This window comes from Mercenaria mercenaria, chromosome 14 (genome assembly GCF_021730395.1).
Source record: "Mercenaria mercenaria strain notata chromosome 14, MADL_Memer_1, whole genome shotgun sequence".
Classification (NCBI taxonomy): domain Eukaryota; kingdom Metazoa; phylum Mollusca; class Bivalvia; order Venerida; family Veneridae; genus Mercenaria; species Mercenaria mercenaria.
Genome location: NC_069374.1, coordinates 57,196,034 through 57,220,433, shown reverse-complemented (window position 1 = coordinate 57,220,433; position 24,400 = coordinate 57,196,034). Strand labels below are relative to the sequence as shown.

The following is a 24,400-nucleotide window of genomic DNA, read 5'->3' as shown; positions in this document are numbered from 1 at the left end:
TTCTGGCAGGGTCCTGGGTCTAGCATGCGGCACATTGCCTCATTATTGGGAACATTTGTGACGAGTGATTTTGAAATCCCTTGATAACTGGTAGATTTATGAACTGGACATGAAACTGATGACCTCCAAGTGTGAACTTGATCTTGGGGTCTAGGTATTGCACGTGATATATTGTCTCATTCGTAGGAACATTTTTTCCGAGTAATTTCAAAGTCCCTTGATAAATGGCAGAGTATTATTCAAATATGCATTCTTCGAAAAAGGCGGGGATGGCAATTATCTAATTTACAGGACGCTCTGGTCATTTTCATATACCAACAGTTTATTGTATATATACAATAGTTATGTTTTCTACAATGTAATCAGATAAGACACTTATATTTCTACTTTAAACATAAACGTTGTACACTTATATTCCTCTTCATCAATTCTTTAATACGGCTAAGTTAAGAATTTCACTAAAACAACTATTTTTATATATTATAATTATGTTGCAAAAACAAGGTCTACATCTTGCAATAACATTTGATTGCTAAAAAGACAGCCAGTTTTTATTGGTAGTACGCATTTATACTGTGTTTATCTATACATGCATACAGTATACAATATAAATATACATGTATACAATACAAAACCTAATGCATAGTACTGTTTATACACATTAACTTGTTAATCATATGTTTTCATACACTAAACGAAGTAACTGTTCATGTTTTTAAACATGGTATTGTAGTCTAGTACACCTTTAAATACTCACTTAGTTGCTGAGGCAAACTCGTTAGTGAGAAATGTCATGCATGTGTTGCCATGGTGCAGTAACAGTAACATAAAAAGGAACTGACGAATAATCATCATTCAATGCAGTCCTGAAAAATTAAGAAAGCATTTCATTTAATACATGAGTAAACAGGTAAGCACTGACAAGAGTTGTCAGAGGAGACAGTGAGCTCAACCATTTCAATGCTTGATGGTAAAATAGGACAGATCTGAGGAAGCAAGAGCTGTCACTGCAGGTATAATACCTCTTGATGTGGGTGAGCATGCTGGACGTCTTCTTTAAATTTATGATTAAAATATGCCAATTTCAGGCCCAATCTTTTCAGTTTTTAAGTCCTTGAATTGAATGAATTTTATACCAGATTATAATAACATATATTCCTCATGTAACCAAGGGATCAAATTTCTTTGGCTCAGCTTGAAAGTTTAAAAACTTAAAAACATATCAAAATGCGGTATTTGTAATACACTGGCAGTTTTATTTTCTACATACCAGATTCAAACATAAAAATTTATATATAAAAAAAGTTCAAGCACAGATACCTGCAAATTTAGAAACTTTCCAGAAATGTGTAAACTGAAAATTACTAAGGATTTTTTTTCAAGTGGGCGTATACACTGATCTTGATGTTATGATTAATCAAATTATTTACCAGATTTCTATTTTAACAGGTCATTCTCTGTCAAAGCTAAAGCCATATAGATTGAAAAATAGCAAAAATATTGACAAGTGACCGTTTGAGTTATCTATCCTTATCAGGCACAGGCCCACAGTTATTTTTACTATTTGTTCTATATGTATACACTGTACACTATTGCAAATGTATGTTTGTTTCCTTAGGTAAACGTTCTCGATCTACATGTCTTGGATAAATTTGCCATATATATCTATCTTTTGAAAATATCCATCTTTGGAAACATAGTAGTATAGGGTTTTATTATGTTCACAATAACAGCACATCCATAACAGAGTATCCATTTTCAAGAATACAAATATAAACCGCCTCGATAGCCTAGTGGTAGAGCGTCTGCTTCGAGTGCAGGAAGTCGTGGGTTCGATCTCCGGCCACGTCATACCAAAGATGAGAAAAATGGTGCCAGTAGCTCTCTTGCTAAAAGGGAAAATGGCCTCTTCCCTCATACCCTCGTGGCGATAGATTCCATCAGGAATGAGGTGTCGAGAGTGATTAAAATAAGTTGTAGAACTTCCTTCGCAATCGACCTGAAATAAATCATGTATAAACCAAGACTACAAATAGCTCGCGAATATACTAAACAAAAATACTTCTCGCGAGAACATTTCCATTTACAGTATATTTACCTTTGCAATATCAACAGATCCTATATATACGTACCATAGGATAACTGTTGTGAATGTATTGTATTGGATCTATCAGATGAAATCAGACAAAGGTAAATTGCAGATATTGACAAATATTTCCTCCATGCTGCACACCTCAATGAAAAATGATTTCTGTGAAAAAAATCCAAACATAAAGAATGATATTTTTAATGAAATGACTTTTCTACAATATCAATAAAATTATGACAGTTTCTGATTATTTTGGTCAACAATTTTTTTATGAAAAGGGAATTTACATTAGTATAATACTTTAACCTGTACCATGCTAAGTTTCTATAATGAACTCGCTCATCCTTTACATTGGACAGTACCATCAACTGTTAAAAGAGGTGCTTACCAAAAACATACTTATGAATGGCGGCGAACAGTGCAGATCTTGATAAGTCTGCACGGATGTGCAGTCTGATAAAGATCTAATCTGGTTGCAAATGCAGAATCAATCCTGTCCAGCATGATAAGGATTAAATTGTTATATGGCCATTGTGCTTCAATATAACGTTAAATAGTAGTAAGCCTTCACAATTTATCCTACTCTATCATTTATTCCAATTCAAGCCAAAGAAAAGCAACAAAAATGATAACTGGTATGTTAAATTAGTATTATATCAATTAAAGATTATTAAAGGAATCCTTATATAAATCACCGGTCCATAGTTTGTAGGATATGACTGATCTATATTCTACACAATTACTGAGCTAATAAGTCAAAAATGTAAAAATAAAACTGTGAAGATTATTTTTGTTGCCATGTAACAAATAAAACTTACTGAAAGGTTTGTCAGTCAACAATCAAAACAATAAGTTTATACTATTATCAACAGCAAACATTTCCCTAGTCAATCATAGTTCCTCATCCTATCTTATAATTCAAAAGATTAGTAATTATTATATAGTATATTATTTATTTATCAGCATACCTTCTTGAGGGGACAGAATCCCACAACCGCGGTTAATAGAAGCGGAACTTCTATGACGACTGTCCACACAACTGTTCTTCACAAGAGTATAATAGTTGAATTAGGACAGCTATTTGTCTCATCTACACCAGCGCGTAGCGAAAATCCAGTGAACAGGCGAATCTTTCAACAGGAAACAATAGATACCCTTGACATCTGGTTTCTTAGTCACATATGAAAACAGTCTTACTTAAAGATACTTACTAAACAGATAATGTGAGTGTGTCAAATCGGTATAGTCGGAAATATAAATCGTGAAATTTTAGGTTTCTTTAATTTTATGTTTTAAAAGGGAAATCATGATAATAATTCGACCATTTTATTGACACAGGAAAACCAGCAAATTTTCCGTACAAACCTTTTTACAAACAAGAGTTGTCTAATGACAGCGCACTCAACTATTTGGAGGGAATCTGAAAATATCTGATCCAGTAATTCCTATGAAACATACTTACAGGCAAAACTGTCACAAAACTTCTTTTATAAAATGAGCCTAATTTTGACAAAATAAAATCTATCTAGTTACAGGTCTGTGGTCAATCTAAAAAACAGAAACCTGAACTTCTTTTGTGTTTTTGTTGGGATTAAAGTCGCACCGACACAATTATTGGTAATATGGCGACTTTCCAGCTTTGATGGTAGAGGAAGACCTCAGGCGCCACTTCGTGTATTATTTTATCACGGACGGGTACCTTGGAAGAACCAGCAATCGTACGTAAGCCACTTGTATGGCTTCCTCACATGAAGAATTCAACTCCCCGACTGAGGCTCGAACACACATTGATGAAGGACAAGTGATTTGAAGTCAGCGACTTTAACCACTCAGCCACGGACGCCCCGCCTGAAATTTTATCAATAAAACGCCACAAGTCTATATATAGAAAAGACCCCTTCTATATAGAAACAAGAGCTCCATCAAGCGGGAAAATATACACCAAAGGCTTATAAAAGATGAAGATGCTAGCAAAACTTTACTTTTTATTTTATTTTTTCTATTTTTATTTTTTATTTATTATTTATATTTGGTGGGAGGTGTAAGGGCAGGTGTGTGCGGCAGTATTGACAGGATATTATAGAGCAAGAAACTAAATGAAAAAGAAACACAACATTTCTGTCCTATGGAGTGTGGGGGAGAGAGAGTTAATAGGAAGGAAGTGTTGTAATATAGATTGTTGCAATCTGTACATCGTCTCATCACCACTAGCAAATATTCGAAGTTTCAAGTCAATATGTAAGTCCTTTAATATTTTTAAGTTTTGCTCTGTATTTGAAATATGATGGGAAGATTTGACCTTGCTCTCTGTATATTGTCTGATAACCAACAACCTACATCCAATTTATTTATCTATTTTGTTGGGTTTAACGTCGTACCGACACAATGATAGGTTACATTGCGACTTTCTAGCTTTGATTGAGGAGAAAGACCACAGGTTCTCCTTCGTGCATTATTTCACCATTAGCGGGCACCTGGGTAGAACCACTTCTAAAGCCAGCTGGATGGCTTCCTCACATGAAGCATCCAACGACCCGAGTAAGGCTCTAACCCACATCGATGAGGGGCAAGTAATTTGAAGTCAGCGACCTTAACCACTCGGCCTCGGAGGCCCCTTTCTTCATCCAAAGTTTAAAGTCAGTACCAGGAATGGTTGATTGGTTATCCTCCGGACGCAAAATAGAATTGACCTAAGAGCTCAATAAATGACCTTGACCTTTGCCATATATACCCGGTTTATGTGCTCTGAACATTGCCTCATCGTCATCTATCTATATGCCAAGTTATGCTCCGGACACGAATTATGACGGACGGACTGATGTACGCGTTGTCAAAAATGGGCGTATAAAATATAGACTGGGGGTCTAATGAAATACTGTATTCTAAGTTAAATATTTTTATATCTCATCACTCACACTGTGAAAACATGAAATCTATATTTTTACACTGTAGAGATAGCTCTGACCCCTCATACATTGTGTATGAATTTTAAATTATTTGCTTAAAACAGGATGAAAATTGTAGTCGCACTTTGTTCTTTATAGTATATTTCTCGATTCAAATTATTTAACTTAATGAGTATTTCATAACGTTATGCAGCACAAAATAAAATAAAATGGAACTTTATGTTGTGTGCGTCTTTCTAGCGTCACAACACGTCTTACGTCATGTCTGTTTACGCGCGTATGTCTCCCGCGCTGAGATTAAAATTGTTGCAAACATCTTAACGTAATTGAGCATAAAATAAAAAGAAAATTTGTTTGTTTTTCCGTGAAAATTGAATGTATCTCACCTCGAAGTGAGAAAATGTTCATATTCACTCAAAAGAAACTAATATCCTCTATTTATTATACATGGACTTGTGTTGGTTTATATAAATCATTAGATTGGGAGAGGGGATCTTTGTATATATATATATACATATATATATATATATATATAGACTTGTGGATAGAATTTCAGACAGCTGAAATGAACGAATTCTGTTTTCAAATTATGAAACCTCTTTCACGGACCTGATAAACATTACGAGGCTCAATTCTATGAAATTGTTCAAAATAAAAAATAACCTTGATAAGTGTAGTATAAACAAATAACGGAACTTACTTGTGTTAGTGCAAAGATATTCAGCCAGCCCTGGATAAAAAGAGACATCCGTCACTTAACTATATTAAAGTGTCGATGGTTCAGCAAAGCCAAGAAGTCTAACACCCCTTCAATGTGGGAAAAGTATGCAGCCATTAAGCGAAAAACCAAGAAAGTCTTCAGAGCAGCCTATGAGTCACATGTAGCCTTCATGTTAGCTAAGAACCACGAAAACCCAAAAGTCTTCTTGAACTATATCACATCCAGAAAGAATGAATGATAACTTTGGCGTGTCTTCTTTGAAGAAATATGGCATCACATACAGCACAGCCAAGAAGAAAGCTGATATACTAAACTAGCAATTTTTCATCTGTGTTCTCCAAGGAAGATGATACCTCTAATCCCTATCTGCCAGCTAGTAAAATTATACTAAAATATCCTCAGTTGGCACCATCAACATCACAGAACAGAGAAAGATATGTTTAAATTTCTACAGGGGCCCAAACCAAACAAAGCTGCTGGGCCAGAAAATATCTTTTCTAAACTTTTGAAACATGCTGCTGATGAGTTTGCGCTGACGTTAAGGCTTACAAAATTCCTCCAACTATCTGTCGACTGTGCTCAAGAAGGACAACCGCTCCATTCCTTTCAACTTCCGTTCCATCTCCTTAATCCCACATCATGTCTCACTTTGATTACAACAATATACTCACTGATTTTCAGCATGACCTCCAAAAAAAACATCCCCCAGAGTGATACTCAAAATATTCACACTGTAAACGACCTAGCCAAAGGCATCTTCCAGAATGTGCAAATAGATTCTATTTTCCTAGAGTTAGGTAAGGCAGGTGATAAAATTAGTCATCACCGTCTCCTGCAGAAACCAGACCACTACGGAGTCAGGGGCAGCATTCATTCTTGGATCGCAAATTTCCTGCACTGTTGAACACAACAAGTAGTCCTTGATGGTGTTAGCTCAGAATTCGCTTCTGTCTCATCTGGTGTCCCATAGGACAGTGTTCTTGACCCTCCTTTCTTCCTTACATATGTAAACAAGTTGCCTTTGAGAGTCAGATCAACAGTCCACCTTTTGCAGATGACTGTCTTATGTAAAGACAAATCAGAAACCAGGAAGACGCTAGACAACTCCAACGCGACCTTGATTTATTGCAAGACTGGGAACATGGGGGGGGGGGGGCACATGTCATTTAATCCTGACAAGTGTAAAGTTACCCACATAACCAACAAACGAAATTCATTTGACTTCACATACCCAATCCATGGAACCCGGCTGAAACCAACAGAAGACGCTAAGTATCTCGGAGTCACCACCACGCCCTACCTCTCTTGGAAAACCCATATAAATAGCATCACCAAAAAGGCAAATTCTACAAAGGCATTCATCCGCAAAATTATCCGCTCAACTTCACCCAGTGCCAAAGCAACAGTCCATTCCACGGTGGAATATGCTTCCACTGTGTGGTCCACCTACGCTGACAGCCACATCAGTCAACTGGAGATGATTTAGTGAAGAGCTGCAAGGTTCGTCAAAAAAGACTACCAACGAAACAGTTCGGTCTCGAATTTGATCCGGAAAATCCAGTGGTACACACAGGACAGACGCAATGTGTTCAGAGTAGCAAAGTTGAACAAAATTATCCACAATATTGTTGACATTATTCTTGTTCCTCATCTACGGCAATCAAGATCTGCCTGAATCCACAACCAACAGCACAACCTAATCTCCTGTAGCAAATCTGCTTACCAACATAGCTTCTTCTCTGCCACTATTGTCCTTTGCAACCACCAGCCTCTATGTGCCGTAAATCAGTCTATGCCAGAGAGCTTTAAGGCTGATTTAGGAAATATCAACACATGCTAATTGTCAGCCTTTGTTTCATCAATTTTTAAACAGTGTACAAAGAGGGACTTAGTCTTTTATATGTGAATATGTGAATATTATTTCATTGCGGCTTCGCATGTAAAGTATTTTAACCAAATTGCGAGTGTACTCCTTTACAGTGATTCGATTACTGACGATGATGAAGAATGAATCCATGTACAGGAGAACGGCCATCACTTTCATCATTTTCTGCACAAAACTACTTTAACTCCAGGGCATAAAAAATACAAATTACATTATTTCAGATTAATCAGAATTGGTTTTCGTGTCTGTTTCACTCTCCTGTATTTTGTTTATTCTGTACAAATATATACATTATATTGATAAAATATTTACACGATCGGTCCGAGTTCATTGAGTAAATCATTGTACAGTACTCGACTTTCATATTCGGTTGTTTGAAAAACAAACGCATACTTGTTGATCTGATAGACGCCATCAAACTGAACTACGAAATTCTCCGATGCTTTTATATATTTTCTAACGACTTTAAATTCTGTTTCCGGTGTTATATTACAAGCTCGCATATCTACTCTCACTGACTGTCGAAGACCCTCCACAACCTTAACTAGATAACGTAATGATAAACCAGACATTGTTACTTCATCCAGCACAACATGCTCAAAATGTACCATCTCGGGTGACAGTGACCTTTCACCTAGGTTGATACCTAACAACTCAACGTGTTTCACTTGATCAAGCAATGGTAATGTATGCAGCATTGTGTCAATGTCACCGGGTAGTTTTAAATAACCACACCTAAAAGTGTGTAGTTTACTGGCTGCTAGCAGCTCACAAAGGTATGACGTCACCAGACCGGGTTTAGATAATCGACCTACATAACAGTCCTCTAACGATGATACATTCACTTTTAATTGTGACACAGGTATAGTGCCCAATTCTAACGTCCTTAGATCTGAATGCTGGGAAAAGTCCAAGTTAATTTCTTCGCAGGAAAGACGATGTGTTACACAGTGTAAGTTGTACAACACAATCTCCGCCAATGATTTTCTGCTTATAATATGATTCAGAAACTCCTTCAGCACGTCGTGTTCCATCTTGAAACCATCGATATTAATTGCTCGTAACTGAGTAATATTCTGAAATGTTCTAGACAGTTCGCTGGAACAAGAACTACATTTGCCTACAAAGTTATTACCTTGCCATGCGCTCGATACAACAGTTACACATTCCACAGTCCTATTAGTCAACAACCGAATGATTTCCGCTTCCTTACATTCCCCTTCGTAGTAAATTTTCTTGACGCTGAAAAGGTCATCGAGTTCACATTGATCGATCAGCTCATGTAAACTATGAACACCTGTTCTGATTAATACTGACTGTATATTAATTTTATTGTGTAGAGCCAGCCGTTTTAAAAGCTCCAAGTGTTTTTCTTGTTGATAGTCCTCGTCAATAATAAAATCCTGGAAACACAGATATGTATTACCCGTGTTTTCTTTCAAACAAGAAATGTACATGTTTCGTATGTCTTTCAGAGGATTTACGTACTTGTAATCGTAATATGCCATAGCTCTGTATCTTCTCGTTATTTGATCTTTGCTGATCACAGACATCAACTCGTGTGATATTGAAGACATGATATCTGCATTCATTCCGCTGATGAAAACAAATACTGTCGACATATCAAGGATATTTTGTAAACTGTTGAAGTTTTGTAGCACAATATCCTGGACATCCCTTTTATTTTGGCAGCTAATGTACAGTGCACAAAAATATTCCTGTATAGTTTTATGGGAAAACGAAACTTTAGAACTTTGTTGGGTTAACTTTTCTTGTTTACTCTGTGTTAATATTCCTGAGAGAAGACATAATTTCAAATCATCTGTGTTCAGATACCTCTCGGTAACCGACTGACTAAACACTAGCGTGCTTTCACGTTTTTCACTGAAAAATGTTTCAAATGCTAATTGTTCTAAAGCTTCCAGAAGTGTGTAGCATTTCCTACAATGTACATGTTCACTGAAGCATTGTGGGATATCACTTTGAGGTGGTTCGCGTGCCTGTTGCATGTCTGGATATTTTTTAAACGTTCGTTTCAGGAGCATTTCAACAAGTTGACAGTATAACTCACATTTAGACCTTCCTAGATCTATTCCATCACACCATAAACACAGGAGATACATCAGTAAAAGCGGAACATTTTCCAAATCAGAAATACCTTTATCTTCGACAGCATGACCAAATTTATCAATATGTTCGTCTACAGTTTCGGGTTTGTCGCACAATAGCGAAATCACACTCTTCTTTAATTCATAGGCTGACCTTTTGTTAAGTCCAACAAGTTCCAACTTTTGCTCTATTTGACTCGACTTTAGACTAATAACGCTCAACTTCCATGGTCTAGTTGTTGTGAGGATTGTACATTCCCTAGCTTTCCTGTGTGGAATGACACTTGGTCCTAGCTTACAGTAGGACGTTGGGTGTACCCACTCGTCTAAACCGTCTAGAATCACCAAACATTTGTTCTTAGAAAGAATAGTTTCTATGATGCTTACAGTTACGGTAGGGTTTGCTAGTCGTGGAATTATTTGTTTCACGATCATCTCATCAATGTCACATTCATCAGAACAATCACGTAATGACAACAAGAACACAAATCTAAACTCTGACATAGCCTGAATATCTTCCTTCTTAAAGTATTTTTCTTCACTTTTGATACCCTTTTTGGCTTGACACCACGTCAAAACGAGTCGTTTACTGAATGCAGTTTTTCCAAACCCAGCATCTGCTGTAAGGTAGATTTCACGATACGTTTTGTTTTTCGTGTAGAACACATCGCGCAAAGAGGTGACATCTGTTTTAATTTCGTTGCCACCTCCAAACGACCTTTGTGTTTCCACTGAAGTTATGTCTGGCATGACGTAAAACTTAAGCAGGGGTGTGTCTTGTTCTTCTATCAGAGGTGATAGGGGCAGGGTATGGTAGTGTTGTCTGTAGAGAACTATCAAATCTTCTTTCAGGTCTGTAATGTAGACAAACATCGTTCAAAGTACGTGTTCGTGTGTCAATTATTTCATTCTGGTTATGACAGATTTTCTTTCTAAATGAGCACATTTATAGGAATAAACATAGGTAAGCGCCTGATGAGGTATTTATGGACAGCGGTTTTTATTTCATAAAGTTGTGCAAATACCCTTGTCAACAAGAAGCTCATTTTGTTTCATTTGATTGTATAATACGTATCACACAATGGGTATTTTATATGTACGTGTTCATGTCACATTGATTACATACGCGTTATCGTCATGGAGTAAAATTAGGGATTTAATCATTAAACAAATTACAATGTTTAATGCTTTACACCATGTATTTATACGTGTTTGACAAGCATTAAAATCTGTCAGATAACGCAAGCCGATTGAAATTAAACTCTTACTAGCGAAATGAACTAGGGCGAATGAGTCAACGGCCCATACAACTAGAAGTCAAAGGCATTTAATCCCATTATATTGGAAAACATAATTCACTATATCTGAGCTAATAATTAATGAATACAATAACATTTAGCCAAATTATATCTCTTTAATATCTGATATTTCTATTCTGTGATTCATTTCGTAGTTAGCTCTACTATTGTTATTAAGCTAATTTTACTGTAAAAGCTACATGTTCCTTCAGATACTGCTGTCATCCCTAATCCTCTATACTGCGACTACAAATAGCATGTTTCTAATGCGATTGTTGTCATTCCTACTCCTCTATACTTCGACTACAAACTGCTAACTCTCTATACCGCAACTACAATTGGCATATTTCTATTGCTACTTCTGTCATTTGCTAACTCTCTATATTGCAACGGCAAATGGCATGTGTCTAATGCTACTGCTGTCATTGCTAACTCAATATACTGCAACGACAGTAATGGCATGTTTCTAATGATAATGCTGGCATAGCTAACTTTCTATACTGCAACGACAGCTGGTATATGTCTAACGCTACTGCTGTCAATGGTAACTCATTGTACTGCAACGACAAAAGGCATCTTTCTAATGCTACTGCTGTCACTGCGAACTCCCTATACTGCGACTACAAATGGCATGTTTCTAATGCTACTGCTGTCATGTGCAAACTTTCTATACTGCAACATTATACTGCTGTCATTGCTAACCCATTGTACTGCTACGACAAATGGCATGTTTTTAATGCTACTGCTGTCATTGCTAACTTTCTATACTGCGACTATGAACGATATGTTTCTGATGCTACTGTTGACGTTGCTAACTCTCTATACTGTGATTACAAATGACATGTTTCTAACGCTAACTCTCTACACTGCTACTACAAATTGTATGTTGATAATGCTTTTGTTGTTATTGCTAACTTTTTATACTGAAACTACAAAATGGCATGTTTCTAACGCTACTGCTATCATAGCTAACCTAACTTTCTATACTGCGACAACAAAAGACATGTTTCCTATAGTACTGCTGTTATTTTTAATTGTCAAAACATTGACAACAAACGCCATGTTTCTAATAAAAGTCCTGTCATTCCGAACTTTCTATATTAGAACTACAAATGTCATGTTATTCCAGATATTGTTGTCATTCCTAATGTTCTATACTGTGACAACAAATGGCATGTTTCAAATGCAACTGCTGTCATTGCTAACTCTCTATTCGGAGACTACAAATGTCATTTTTGTACTGCTACTGCTCTCATTGCAAGCTTTCTATACTGCAACTATAAATGTCATGTTTCTAATGCTAGTGCTGTCCTTCCTAAGTCTCTATACTGCGAGTACAAATGTCATGTTCCTCCAGCCACTGATGTCATTGCTAACTCTCTATACTGCGACTACAAATACCGTGTTATACTAGTAATACTGTCATTGCTAATTATCTTTATTGTGATTACAACGTTATGTTTCTACTGCTATTGATGACATTCCTAGCCCGTTATACTGCGACAACAAATTCCGTGTTTCCATTGCTTCTCTTTATACTGCGACTTCAAATACGTATTGTTGTCATTCTAATGTTCTATACTGTGACAACAAATGGCATGTTTCAATGCAATGCTGTCATTGCTAACTCTCTATTCGAGACTACTGCATTTGTATGCTATGCCTCATTGCAAGCTTTCTATACTGCAACTATAAATGTCATGTTTCTAATGCTAGTGCTGTCCTTCCTAAGTCTCTATACTGCGAGTACAAATGTCATGTTCCTCCAGCCACTGATGTCATTGCTAACTCTCTATACTGCGACTACAAATACCGTGTTATACTAGTAATACTGTCATTGCTAATTATCTTTATTGTGATTACAAACGTTATGTTTCTACTGCTACTGATGACATTCCTAGCCCGTTATACTGCGACAACAAATTCCGTGTTTCCATTGCTTCTCTTTATACTGCGATTTCAAATACAATGTTTCTCTTACTACCGCTTCTGTTGCTTAGACTCTATATTGCTGCTACAAATGCCATGATTCTAATGCTATTGATGTAATTCCTAATAATTTTCTCTTATAAGAGAACCTAGAATGAATTCGTAGTTGTAGTATAGAGAGTTAGCGACGGCATCAGTAGCAACAAATGTATATTATTTGTAGTCGCAATATAGAAAGGCAGCAATGACAGCAGTGGCAGTAGAAAAATAGCATTTGTAGCCGAAGTATAGAATGGTAGCCATAGCATAAGTAGATGTACAAGCATTAAATTAATAGTTGCAGCATAGAATGTTAGCGATGACATCAGTAACAATAGATGTATATTATTTATAATCGCAGTATAAAGAGTTGGCAATGAAAGAAGTAGCAGAAGAAACGTGATTTGTAGTCGCAGTATGGGGAGTAAGCAATGAAGGAAATAGTAGAAGAAGCATGGAATTCGTAGTCGCAGTATAAAGAGTTAGCAATGACTTCAGTTGCAGTAGAAACATTGTATTTGTAGTCGCGGTATAGTGAGTTAGCAATAACATCAGAAGCGATTGAAACAAGGAATTTGTCTTTGCAGTATAGCGGGTAAGCAATGACGTAAGTAGCAGTAGAAGCACGACGTTTGTAGTCGCAATAGAGATAGTTAGGAATGACAGCATGACTAGCAGGAACAGGTATTGTAGTCGCAGTATAGATAGTTATCAATGACAGAAGTTTCTGTAGAAACATGGCGTTTTTAATGTCATTGCTAACTCGCTATACTGAGACTACAAATACAATGTTTCTCCTACTGCTGCTTTCATTGCTAATACACTATACTGCTACTACAAATGTTATGTTTCTACTTCTACTAATGTCATTCCTATCGCTCCATACTACGACTACGAACACCATTATTCTATAGCTACTGCATTCATTGCTAACATTAAACTGCAACAACCATCATTCTGTTGTTACTAAATCTCTATTCTGCAAAAATAGATGACACATTTCTGCTGCTACTGCTGTCATTGCTAATGCTTTTTACTTCGACTACAAATTCCATGTTTCGACTGCTACTACCGTCATTGCTCATACTGTATACTGCGATTACAAGTGCCATGATTCTTTTACTACGGATGTAACTCCCAACTTTCCATACTACGATTACAATTGAAATGTTCCTACTGCTACAGCTTTCATTGCTAACTCTCCATACTGCAATTAAAATTGCTATGTTTCTACAGCCAATACTGTCAATGCTCTACTACAAATGCCACGTTCTACCGCGACTACAAATAATATACATATACTTTTACGGATGTCATCGATTGCAGTCTATAGTGCAACTACGAATGCCATGCTTCTACCTCTAATTATGTAATTACTGACTATCTATACTCTTACTACAAGTGCGATGTCTCAAATGTTACTGCTTTTATTACTAAAACTCTATACTGCGACTACAGATTCAATGTTGCTGCTGCTACTGATGTCATTGCTACCTTTCTATACTGTGAATATTAATGCCATGTTTCTACTGCTACAGATGGTATTGCAAACTGCATATACTGCGACTGCAAAAGCTCGCTAAGTTTCTACTGCTTCTGATGTCATTACTAACACTCTATACTGCGACACAAATGCAAGGTTTCAAGACAACAGATGCCATTGGTGATTCTCTATACTGTAACTAAAAATGCCATTTCTCCACTGCTACTGCTGTCATTCCTAACACTCTATACTGCGACTACAAATGCTTTTGTTTCTACTGCTACTGGTGCAATTGCCAACTCCCTATACTGCGACTACAAATGCCATGTTTCTACTGCTTCTGATGTCATTGCTTACTCTCTATACTGCGACATCGAATTCAGTGATTCTATTGTTACTACTGTCATTGCTACCACTCTATACTGCAATAATTTAATGCAAATGTCATATTTTACTGCTATTAATGTCCTTTATAAATTTCTAAATCTCTATACTGCGACTACAAAAGCCACGTTTCTACTGCTACTGCTGTCATTGCTAACTCTGTATACTGTAACTACAAATGCCATGTTTGTATTCCTACTTCCACTTCTGTCATTGCTAACTATACTGCCACTTGCAATGCATATTCCTACTTCAACTGCTGTCATTGCTAACTATACTGCCACTGGCTATGCATATTTTACTTCCACTACTGTTATTGCTAACTATACTGCCAACAGCAATGCTTATTCCTACATCAACTGCTGTCATTGCTACCTATACTGCCATTGGCAATGCATATTCATACTTCCACTGCTGTTATCGCTAACTATACTGCAAATGGCAATGCATGCTCCTACTGCTACTTCACCAGTAAATCTATGGTCATTTGTTGTCCGCAACATTAGCTTCGAGTAAATTTTCAACAAGAGCTTTTAACATGTACAGTATTCCGATAGGAAAAAAAGAAATTTAATGATAAAAGAAATCACAAAAAGACAAATTTTGTTTGTTTCTGTTTAGCAATCGACACTTAGTCCCGACTGTATATTCCATATGTGCACAAGGCAAAGAATCAAACGTTGTTTAACAGAAGAAATTACTGTATTGGTTCTTCCGTAAAATCTACATACCTTTAATCTAAATTTATTGTTTTTGGTAAATCATTTTTTTCACTCTATTCTAATGACTATATTACACCATAACTAGCGTTAAATGAAATAAACTGCTGGCTTATAAATACATTGTAGTGTCGCTTTACAGGAGTCAACATTTACTTTATTCATATTGTTTATTATTATTATATGTATGGATATAAATGTATATTGAAATATATTATTTTCACTGTATCATCAGTCTAAAGATATAACTTATAAATACATATACAAGGGGGTCATGATGGCCCTTGATCACTCACCTGAGTAATATGAGCTATATGTTTCAAATTACAAATTGATGCTAAACTATTTAGAAAGTAAGTCATATTCATGGTCACTGAAGGTCGTTAAGATCAGTGTGCAAAACTGTATATGTCATCCAAATTATAAGGCTGTGTCTTAAATAACATGAAAGTAATTACTTTGGGTCATTTGGTAATTATAATTAAACAGTCTAGGAAAAATAATTGATAAGTTTTTAAGTATTTTTCCTGTATAACTCATATACAGATCTTACTGGGTCCGTGGCATGAATTCCCAAGATTATAATTCATTTTGTAGAGAACTGTTTCACCTTGAGAAACCTTTGAGAATCTTAGAAAATGTTGGTACAAATGGATTAAGCCAAGGTCGTTGAGCCCATCCAGTCCCATCCAACGAGCCCATTATTGTTTTCCGGGATGAGTAAAAGAAAATGGCCAGCCAATTATTGTAACATTTTAACAGATTAAAGACACTGTAGAAACGCTGCGAAAATTTCGGACCTGAAAACTAAATCCGAAGACTGTTATTCCTATAAATGCACGTATTATATATGGACTATTTATGTATTCTGGTCTCATTTTAAACGTCGCATTTAAAACATGCATATTACAACTTTATATGTAAGATATATAGTTGTTTACATATACAGGGTGTGACATCAAGTTATAGACGTTTCCGGCGCGTTTAAGTAAATATTGGAAAATATTGTTATCTACACGCAAAAACTGGATGAGTGCTTCCTTATGACAAGGCAGTTTTACACTTAATGCGTTGAGGCGACGGTATTTTCCATCTTCAGTGAGTGTAAACTGCATAACGTAGTCTAAAAAGAATTTTTTTTATAAGTAACTTATCTACGAGGACGTGTAACAGTACAAATGTGATCCAATTTCAACTGTAGAACCTTTGTACAGTAACTAAAATAAAAAATATGACTAGTTCTGATACTTAAACATTTAGTGAAAAAAGTACTAGATAGTCTTAACAGCAATTTGTAAAAGACATCATAAATGTAAACCAACCTGATGCTAATATAAACACTAAATAAAAACCAAAAATTGATATTCTCTCCTTAAGCATTCCAAACAAGATTCAGCATCATTCACACCAGTTAAATGACAAAACAGAATACTTCAGGACACTATCAAACGTCAGTTATAAGCAAACAATTTCAATGTGTGTTTAGCAATAAGTCACTACTAAACGAGCTTCCTACTCCAGGTTATGTTTGACTCTGATCAAATGACCCCATCTGAAATCAATCAAAGCTTAGGATACATGATTTTACTATCTGCACCAACGACATAGAGAAACTCTTAGTTAACCTCAATCCCCATTGGGAGAATGGTCCTGATAAGACTAAGCCAAAAACATCAACTAATTTAGCACAATAACGCTAGCCTGTATTAAAAATATAATATTTTTCATAGGTCCATTAATAGAATGATGGTATACTGCAAAAGTAGAATGCTGCAAATATAACGCCAATTTACAAGAGGGGCGACAGGTCAAATCCTGAAAATTATAGACCTATTTCTCAGATATGTTTTATCTGCAAAACTCATGAGCGCATCCTGTCCTCATAAATCATTAACGTTAACCTTTTACTAACCTAGGCATTCTCTTAGATACAGTGTGGCCAAACTTATAACGCTAGAACACGATCCTCTCTTATCTGTCCACAACAAGTAACAAACTGACATCATTCTTTTAGACTTAAGCCTTTTATAAGGCGGGTATAAAAAAGTCCTTCTAAAAGTCCATAAGTACTGCATATTTTGTCGAACGCATATATGAGTTATTAGGTTTGTTTTGACAATATATTTCACTCAGTAGTGTTAGATTGCTCTATTTTTTATTCAATACTGGTTTCTCTGGAGACCCACATGGGTCTGTTCTCAGTCAGACTTGAATATCCTGGAAATTTGCTAGATGGATTAGTACCTAGAGTTTAACCCATTAACACTTCAAGTTATCCACGTCCTATTGGTAACGTCACTGCTAGATACTTGGGCGTGGATATATCAAATGATATATCATGTGACTAACACATTAGTAGGTCAATAAAGAAGGTAATCCAAGCTCTTTTATCCATACGAGGATATGTTAAAGAAATCCTGATCCCGTTAAGTTCATGGCTAACCGGACCCTTGTTCAGCAATAACTGGAATATTTATCTGAAGACTGGTCTCTCCGCACGCGTCCTGAAATTGGCCAAACCAAAATCGTAATTTCTTCCAAATAAATGCAAAAGTAAACTCTGAACCACCTAAGTCCACGGCTTATCAGATACTTGTTCGGCCACAACTGGAATGTGCATCTAAAGCCTGGTCTCCCTACATCAAAACTCATTAAACAATTAGAATCTGTCTAAAGAAGATCTTCGCGCTGGGTCAAGTCTGAGTTCAGACGCACTTCTAGTGCCAAACAGATAGTAAAGTCTCCTAACTGGCATTCGTTGGTTCGTCATGCTGACTGTAGGCTCTGTATGATGTATTGAACTGATGAACTAGTCGACTTTCCCTTTTTTACCTCACGCAATTAGAAAGAGCCTCCCAACATGCCCATCTGCTGACTTATAGTATAATACCATCCCGAACGAGTTCTGCAAATTCTTTTTCATTCACCGACTGTTTGCCGCGCTGGAGCTAATATTTCGTCCTTACAAATACCTGAATAATTCAGTATGACTGTCCATCTCACGCCCTAATCCAGATGACACACTGCTTTTACTTTGAACAACATACCTATTTTCTTTTTTATTACTTTTACTTTTATATGTATAATACAGAAATCGTATTGAAAATGTCACATTAACAAGCAGATTTGAATTTAGGTTTATAAGAATGTATACTGATTAAATTTATAATAATCTTAAGTAATCTATATAAATACAGATCACCTCACAGGGTTTGTGAAAATAGACAGAAAACGATGCTCTCTTCTTAGTTTCGACCTCAAGAAGCACATAAATCTAGGGGCATACAGAGGAAAATGAAACATGAAGTACTGATGGCAACGAACGTTTATATTATCACATCTACATTTAGGGATTTCTCCGGCTCCGGCTCCGGCTCCGGCTCCGGCTCCGGCTCATGAAACCGTACACGTGAATTATTGAAAGCAAGGAAAGTAAATATGATCACATCTGATGGTGATATACAGAGTCTTTCATGACATCTGATTATGATATATGGGACCTTCCTCCAACCCCGATACTGCAGACGCGAACTACTAATGGCAAGGAAAGTTGATACTATCACATTTGATGATGATGATATATAGGCCCCTTCCCCAGCCCGGTACATGAAACCGTACACGTGAAGTATTGATTGTATGGAAAGTTGATACTATCACAAATGATGATGATATATAACCCGTCGTCTAGCCCCGGTACATGAAACTATGCATATTCACCGGGTTATATTCCAGTACAAACTAGAGTTATCACTAAAGGTGATGAATGTGCCCCCCGCATGCACTGACACAGTACATTGCAATTTGACGCACACAAGATTGCATAATTATGTGGACTGTACGTATATAGACTGTATGTATACAGTATAGTAACAAAAAACAAAGTCCCATAACTATGCAGAATATTTATCTAAAAGAACGTAACATGCACCATACCCCATGCACAACTAGGGTTGGTACTGATCACTTGTGTGAAGTTTCATTAAATTGTGTGCAAGGGTTCTGAAGATTAGGCGCGCACAAGTTTGCATATGCAGACTGTATGTACATAGTATGTTAACAAGAAACAAAGTCCCATAACTCTGCAATTGTTGTCGTTGAAAGAACCTAACATACCCCATGCACAACTACTGTTGTTACTGATCACTTGTGTGAAGTTTCATTAAATTGGGTCAAGGGGATGAGGAGAGATGGTGCCACAAGATTGTGTCTATGTATATAGTATAGTTACAAAAAACAAAGTCCCGTAACTCTACAATTTTTTTTTCTGAAAGAACCTAACATGCCCCATGCACAACAACTGTTGTTACTGATCACTTGTGTGAAGTTTCATTAAATTGTGTCAAGGGGACGAGGAGAGATGGTGCGCACAAGATTGGTCTATGTATATAGTATAGTAACAAAAAACAAAGTCCCATAACTCTACAATTTTTTTTTCTGAAAGAACCTAACATGCCCCATGCACAACTACTGTTGTTACCGATCACTTGTGTGAAGTTTCATTAAATTGTGTCAAGGGGATAAGGATAGATGGTGCGCACAAGATTGTGTCTACGGACAGACAGACGGACGGACGGACGGACGGACAGACAGACAACCTGAAACCAGTATACCCCCCACCTTACAACTTTGTTGTCGCGGGGTACAACAAGGAAATTTGACAATTCTGAAATTAAAATCATCATCTCTCTTATCATATTTCTTACAATCTTATTACCCTTTTTTAACCTTTAATTTCAACATTACACTGAAAAACATAGTTATAATAATTGATCTTTCCCACTGAAAAAATACTGATGTATTAGAAATTTCCCTTTTTTTCTCTTATATTTTTGGCAAACATTCCAAACAGTGAGAAAAGTTCTACCATAAGGACAAACATAAGGATATATTATTGTGTTAGTTGCCTAAGATATTAACAAAAAGTCTGAGACGGAACATACAGAAAACCAATTTGCAAAATTAATGCACGCTTGAATATAAAAACAAAATATTCAATACATACCAAGAATCTAGATTCAAACGAATTGAGAAGAGAAACTAAATACTCTTTTAATTCAACCTGTCGAAAATTCTTAAAATCAACTTCTAAGAAAGTACAAGAAATTGAAAGATCACGAACAAAGAGTCAGTATGTCAGGTCAATATCTAAGGTGACTGGTATCTCAAATGTTACATTACCTTTCTTTATTTTGGGCATACGTATCTTCGTGTATAGTCTTTGCACTATGCTAGGCGGTTCCCTTGCTGCACTTTCTGATTCATCTGAAAGGAAAGTTATTCAATTTATTTAAGCATTATTATTATTAAAGCATATAATACAAACAGCAGTTCTTAATAATTTTCAGACAGGTATCGGTAATATTTATGTTAGCCATTTAATATCAGTTAATTTGGTAATTTCAGATCTAAAAATGATTTAAATATTTTCGGCTTGACATTTAAGGGCTATACCATTATGAAATACATGTATATAAATCAGGTGGGTGGGATACATGATATCATTACTGATGAATTTCGAAGTCACTGATGAATTTCGAAGACTACTGTGAGAAATGTTATCAGTATTTTGGTATCTCAATTTTCGGTACAAGTATTTGGTATCATCCCTATTGTAATATACATTAATAAAAGAAATATCATTAAGTATTTAACATTTACAGAGCCTCTTCCGTCAAAAGCAGCCACCAAGGTACAATGGGAAACTAATTATTGGTACATCAATTCCAAATTTTCATAATCTGTATACAAGTATTTCATAAACAAGTAACTAACAACTAAAGAAAGATTATCAAAGGAATCACTGCTGTTACTTAAGTAATTCGTTGCAATATATGTCAAATGTTCCAAATCTCAACTGAACAAGCAAATAGGCCTAATTCTAATATATTCATCGGCGTTAAGAGGCCAATTGTGCTGTCATTAAATGTTCTAAAATAACTGAACATAGCAGAATCATTATAACATTTTACATTCGAAATTAACTAATTATTACAGTAATATATAAGTGAGAGGCCGCTTTTACCTTTCTGTTTTTGTGTTGATTCATCGTTCTTGGTTATTTGTTTTTCAAGATCAGCTACCTTGTCTTGTGTGCCCCTTATAAGTTCTGTACATTCTGACGTGCGTTTGTATATTTCATCCACTTTGCTCTGTTGTAGCTTAACCTGCTCCTTTATGGCTTGATTATCTACTTTTACTTGTCTTAAATCGACCTCTACACCCTTTTCAAGTTTTCTCCACTCATCCACTTCTTTCTGTATCCTTTCTTCTGCTTCTGGGTCAAGTGGACTTTGTTTAATATCATCAATTGTCTGCTGTAAGTTTGGAACTGGATTTATCACCGAAGTGTTTAGCCTCATAAGAATCTGTAAAAAATGGAATGTATGCTCTTTTATTTTCTACTGACTATTCCGAAAAGCGAGTAATTTCATTTCTAGATAAACAATTGGACGATCATTAGACAAGTAGTTTTGGGTCACTGGCCTCAGAATCTTAAGACGGAGTATTTATTTACTTTGGAAATGATGCCAGCTTATCTGTTTGTTAATAACTTTACAAATGAAACACTTAATAGTATCTATGATCCCTTAGAAACGTAGAATGCAACGAAGGAAAAGAACTGCAGACTCGGTTTAACTGAGTCTGTTTGTAATAAAGCATACAAAACTGCTCACGCCCGCTAGCAACGACTTAAGTGGTTTACATTTCGTCCACGCCCTCTAGCCCCGGGTTGAGCAGAATTCAGCATTTACACGTTAAAAGTACTAGAATATAACCTTCTGCAAAAAGTATTCGTGTACAGATGATAATATACATGTTAACTAAAAATACAAATGGCCAACCAGTAAATCTAAAAACTTATGTACGGGCATTATATAGACTGATCAAAATCTGATCTGATATTTCTGAATAAGAAAATGTCTACTTGTTTAGATGGCAAATATGAGCTATTGTGCACTAAACTGAAGTCGAACAGTTATTACGAACCGGGCGAGCAAGACATTTTTAAGAATATTATATAAATATCATATGACAGCGTGTGTGACATTGATATTGTCAACCCGAGGGCAGAATGTCACCCGAGGCGAAAGCCGAGTAGTGACATTCTGTTTCGAGGGTTTACAATATCAATGTCACACACGCTGCCATATGGTATTTATTTTATTATACCGAACATAACTAAGCACATAAAAATGTTTTTAAAATGTTTTTAATTCATTTAATTCAACAGTTTCATCTTTAGCGCGGTAATCAGCTGTGTACACATTGAATAGTGACGTCATTACAATATGACATTGTGTACAAGGGAGGCAATCATATGGCTAAAAAACTGAAGCAGTTATTTGCCCTTATATGACATTCAGAATATCAGCTCGGTCACATGACCTGACAGTCACTTTCGCTTGGTCAAGTGTCAAAAAGATTGAATGTTTCTGATAGTCAAAATATCTCTTTTTCGGGTAATGGGATTTTACCATTGTAGACAAAAGTGAGGTATAATAAAAACTGATATTATATTGGGAAATATGAAACTCTACTTAATTATATACGAATGGGTTTTCACAACAGGGCCATGTTCTGAAGGTTGAAATATATAACCCCTTGAGCATCGTTGCATAGTTGTCAGTGAGAAACGTGTCGATATCACACAGATATATTACAAACATTTGGATGTTATAAGTTTAAGCTTGTTTTCTCACCTGTTCTATCTCAGGCCACTTAATTTGAAAATCTTTCAATTCGATCCCTGTTGTTGTCGATATATGACAGATCTGAAAGTAAAGGGAAACGTAGAAAGGAATTACTAGAGACATTTACTCACAGTAAAAAGTTGAACTAACCAATTGATTTTCAAGAAGGTGCCATAAAATGTTTATTTTAAAGACTTTAAGATTATCTACAGCACGCTTTGGATGGTTTTATCATAGGTTGTTAACAATATTTTAAGTATTTTGTTAATTATTAAGAGTTAGAGTACAACATAAACAGTCAGAATTAGAATTCCTAGGAAGAATATATTAAATACCTCATTCCTGTGTAATTTAAGCCTGTAAATATCAGCCTCCACTGATACGTCTGATGCATTCGGAATAACATTCCAGTTGAATTTTGTGAATCCACAACATTTTAGACTCCTAAGAAGGCATATTATAAGCGTAATATCAAAGTCTGCCGTCGATGGAAGTTGTCCGCCTGGTGGATACAGTAGATCATACTGGACTTGAGTTATTATTTTCTGTCCTTTCAGACGTGTAATTGTCGGTCTTTCTTGACTCAGGCATGTGCTCAGAGAGATGTTCTGAACATTGAGCTTCTGGTCTAGTATGTTTCTTAATACTAGAAGTCCTCCATCTATGATAAGCACTTGTAGACGGAAAAGGTAAACACGATTTTTAGGGTCTGCTGCAGTTGCCATTTTCCTTCAACACGAACTAATGTTAATTCCACATATCTGTAAAGAAAATTGGCTATTTTGTATTGTTTTGCAAATGAAGTAACAATTACTTCATTTTTATATAATAATAAGTGAACTTTTAAGGTAGTTAATCAGATTTAGGTCAAGTAACGGAAGTGCTCGAAACGTTTACAACTGATCATTTACACTTACAAATGTATGTGTGTTCAATAACAGCTTGACAGATTTTCACTTGTGGTATCTTTAAGAATTGATTTTCTTATTCTCTTTGCCAAACCTAAATATAGTTATTTTAGCATAAGTATATATTTTACAAACACTTTGACTATGGAATTATTATTAAAATATCTCAATATTTATCAGATGCAAAATGTAAAACTAGAAGTTAAATTGTTACAGAAATAAGTATTTGAGCCGCGCCAT

The 24,400-nt window shown here is 35.9% G+C and overlaps 1 protein-coding gene across 1 annotated transcript; it reads right to left on the bottom strand.

Annotated features, from left to right (window-relative positions):
- Positions 1 to 7,813: 7,813 nt before the first annotated feature.
- On the bottom strand, positions 7,814 to 23,329 carry LOC123527886 (uncharacterized). The gene is made up of 4 exons (XM_053523588.1): positions 23,262 to 23,329; positions 21,584 to 21,926; positions 20,740 to 20,823; positions 7,814 to 10,563 (listed from the first exon to the last, which is right to left on the bottom strand). The coding sequence occupies exons 2-4, from the start codon at positions 21,918 to 21,920 to the stop codon at positions 7,910 to 7,912; spliced, it is 3,075 nt and encodes a 1,024-aa protein (XP_053379563.1). The 5' UTR covers positions 21,921 to 21,926; positions 23,262 to 23,329; the 3' UTR covers positions 7,814 to 7,909.
- Positions 23,330 to 24,400: the final 1,071 nt, after the last annotated feature.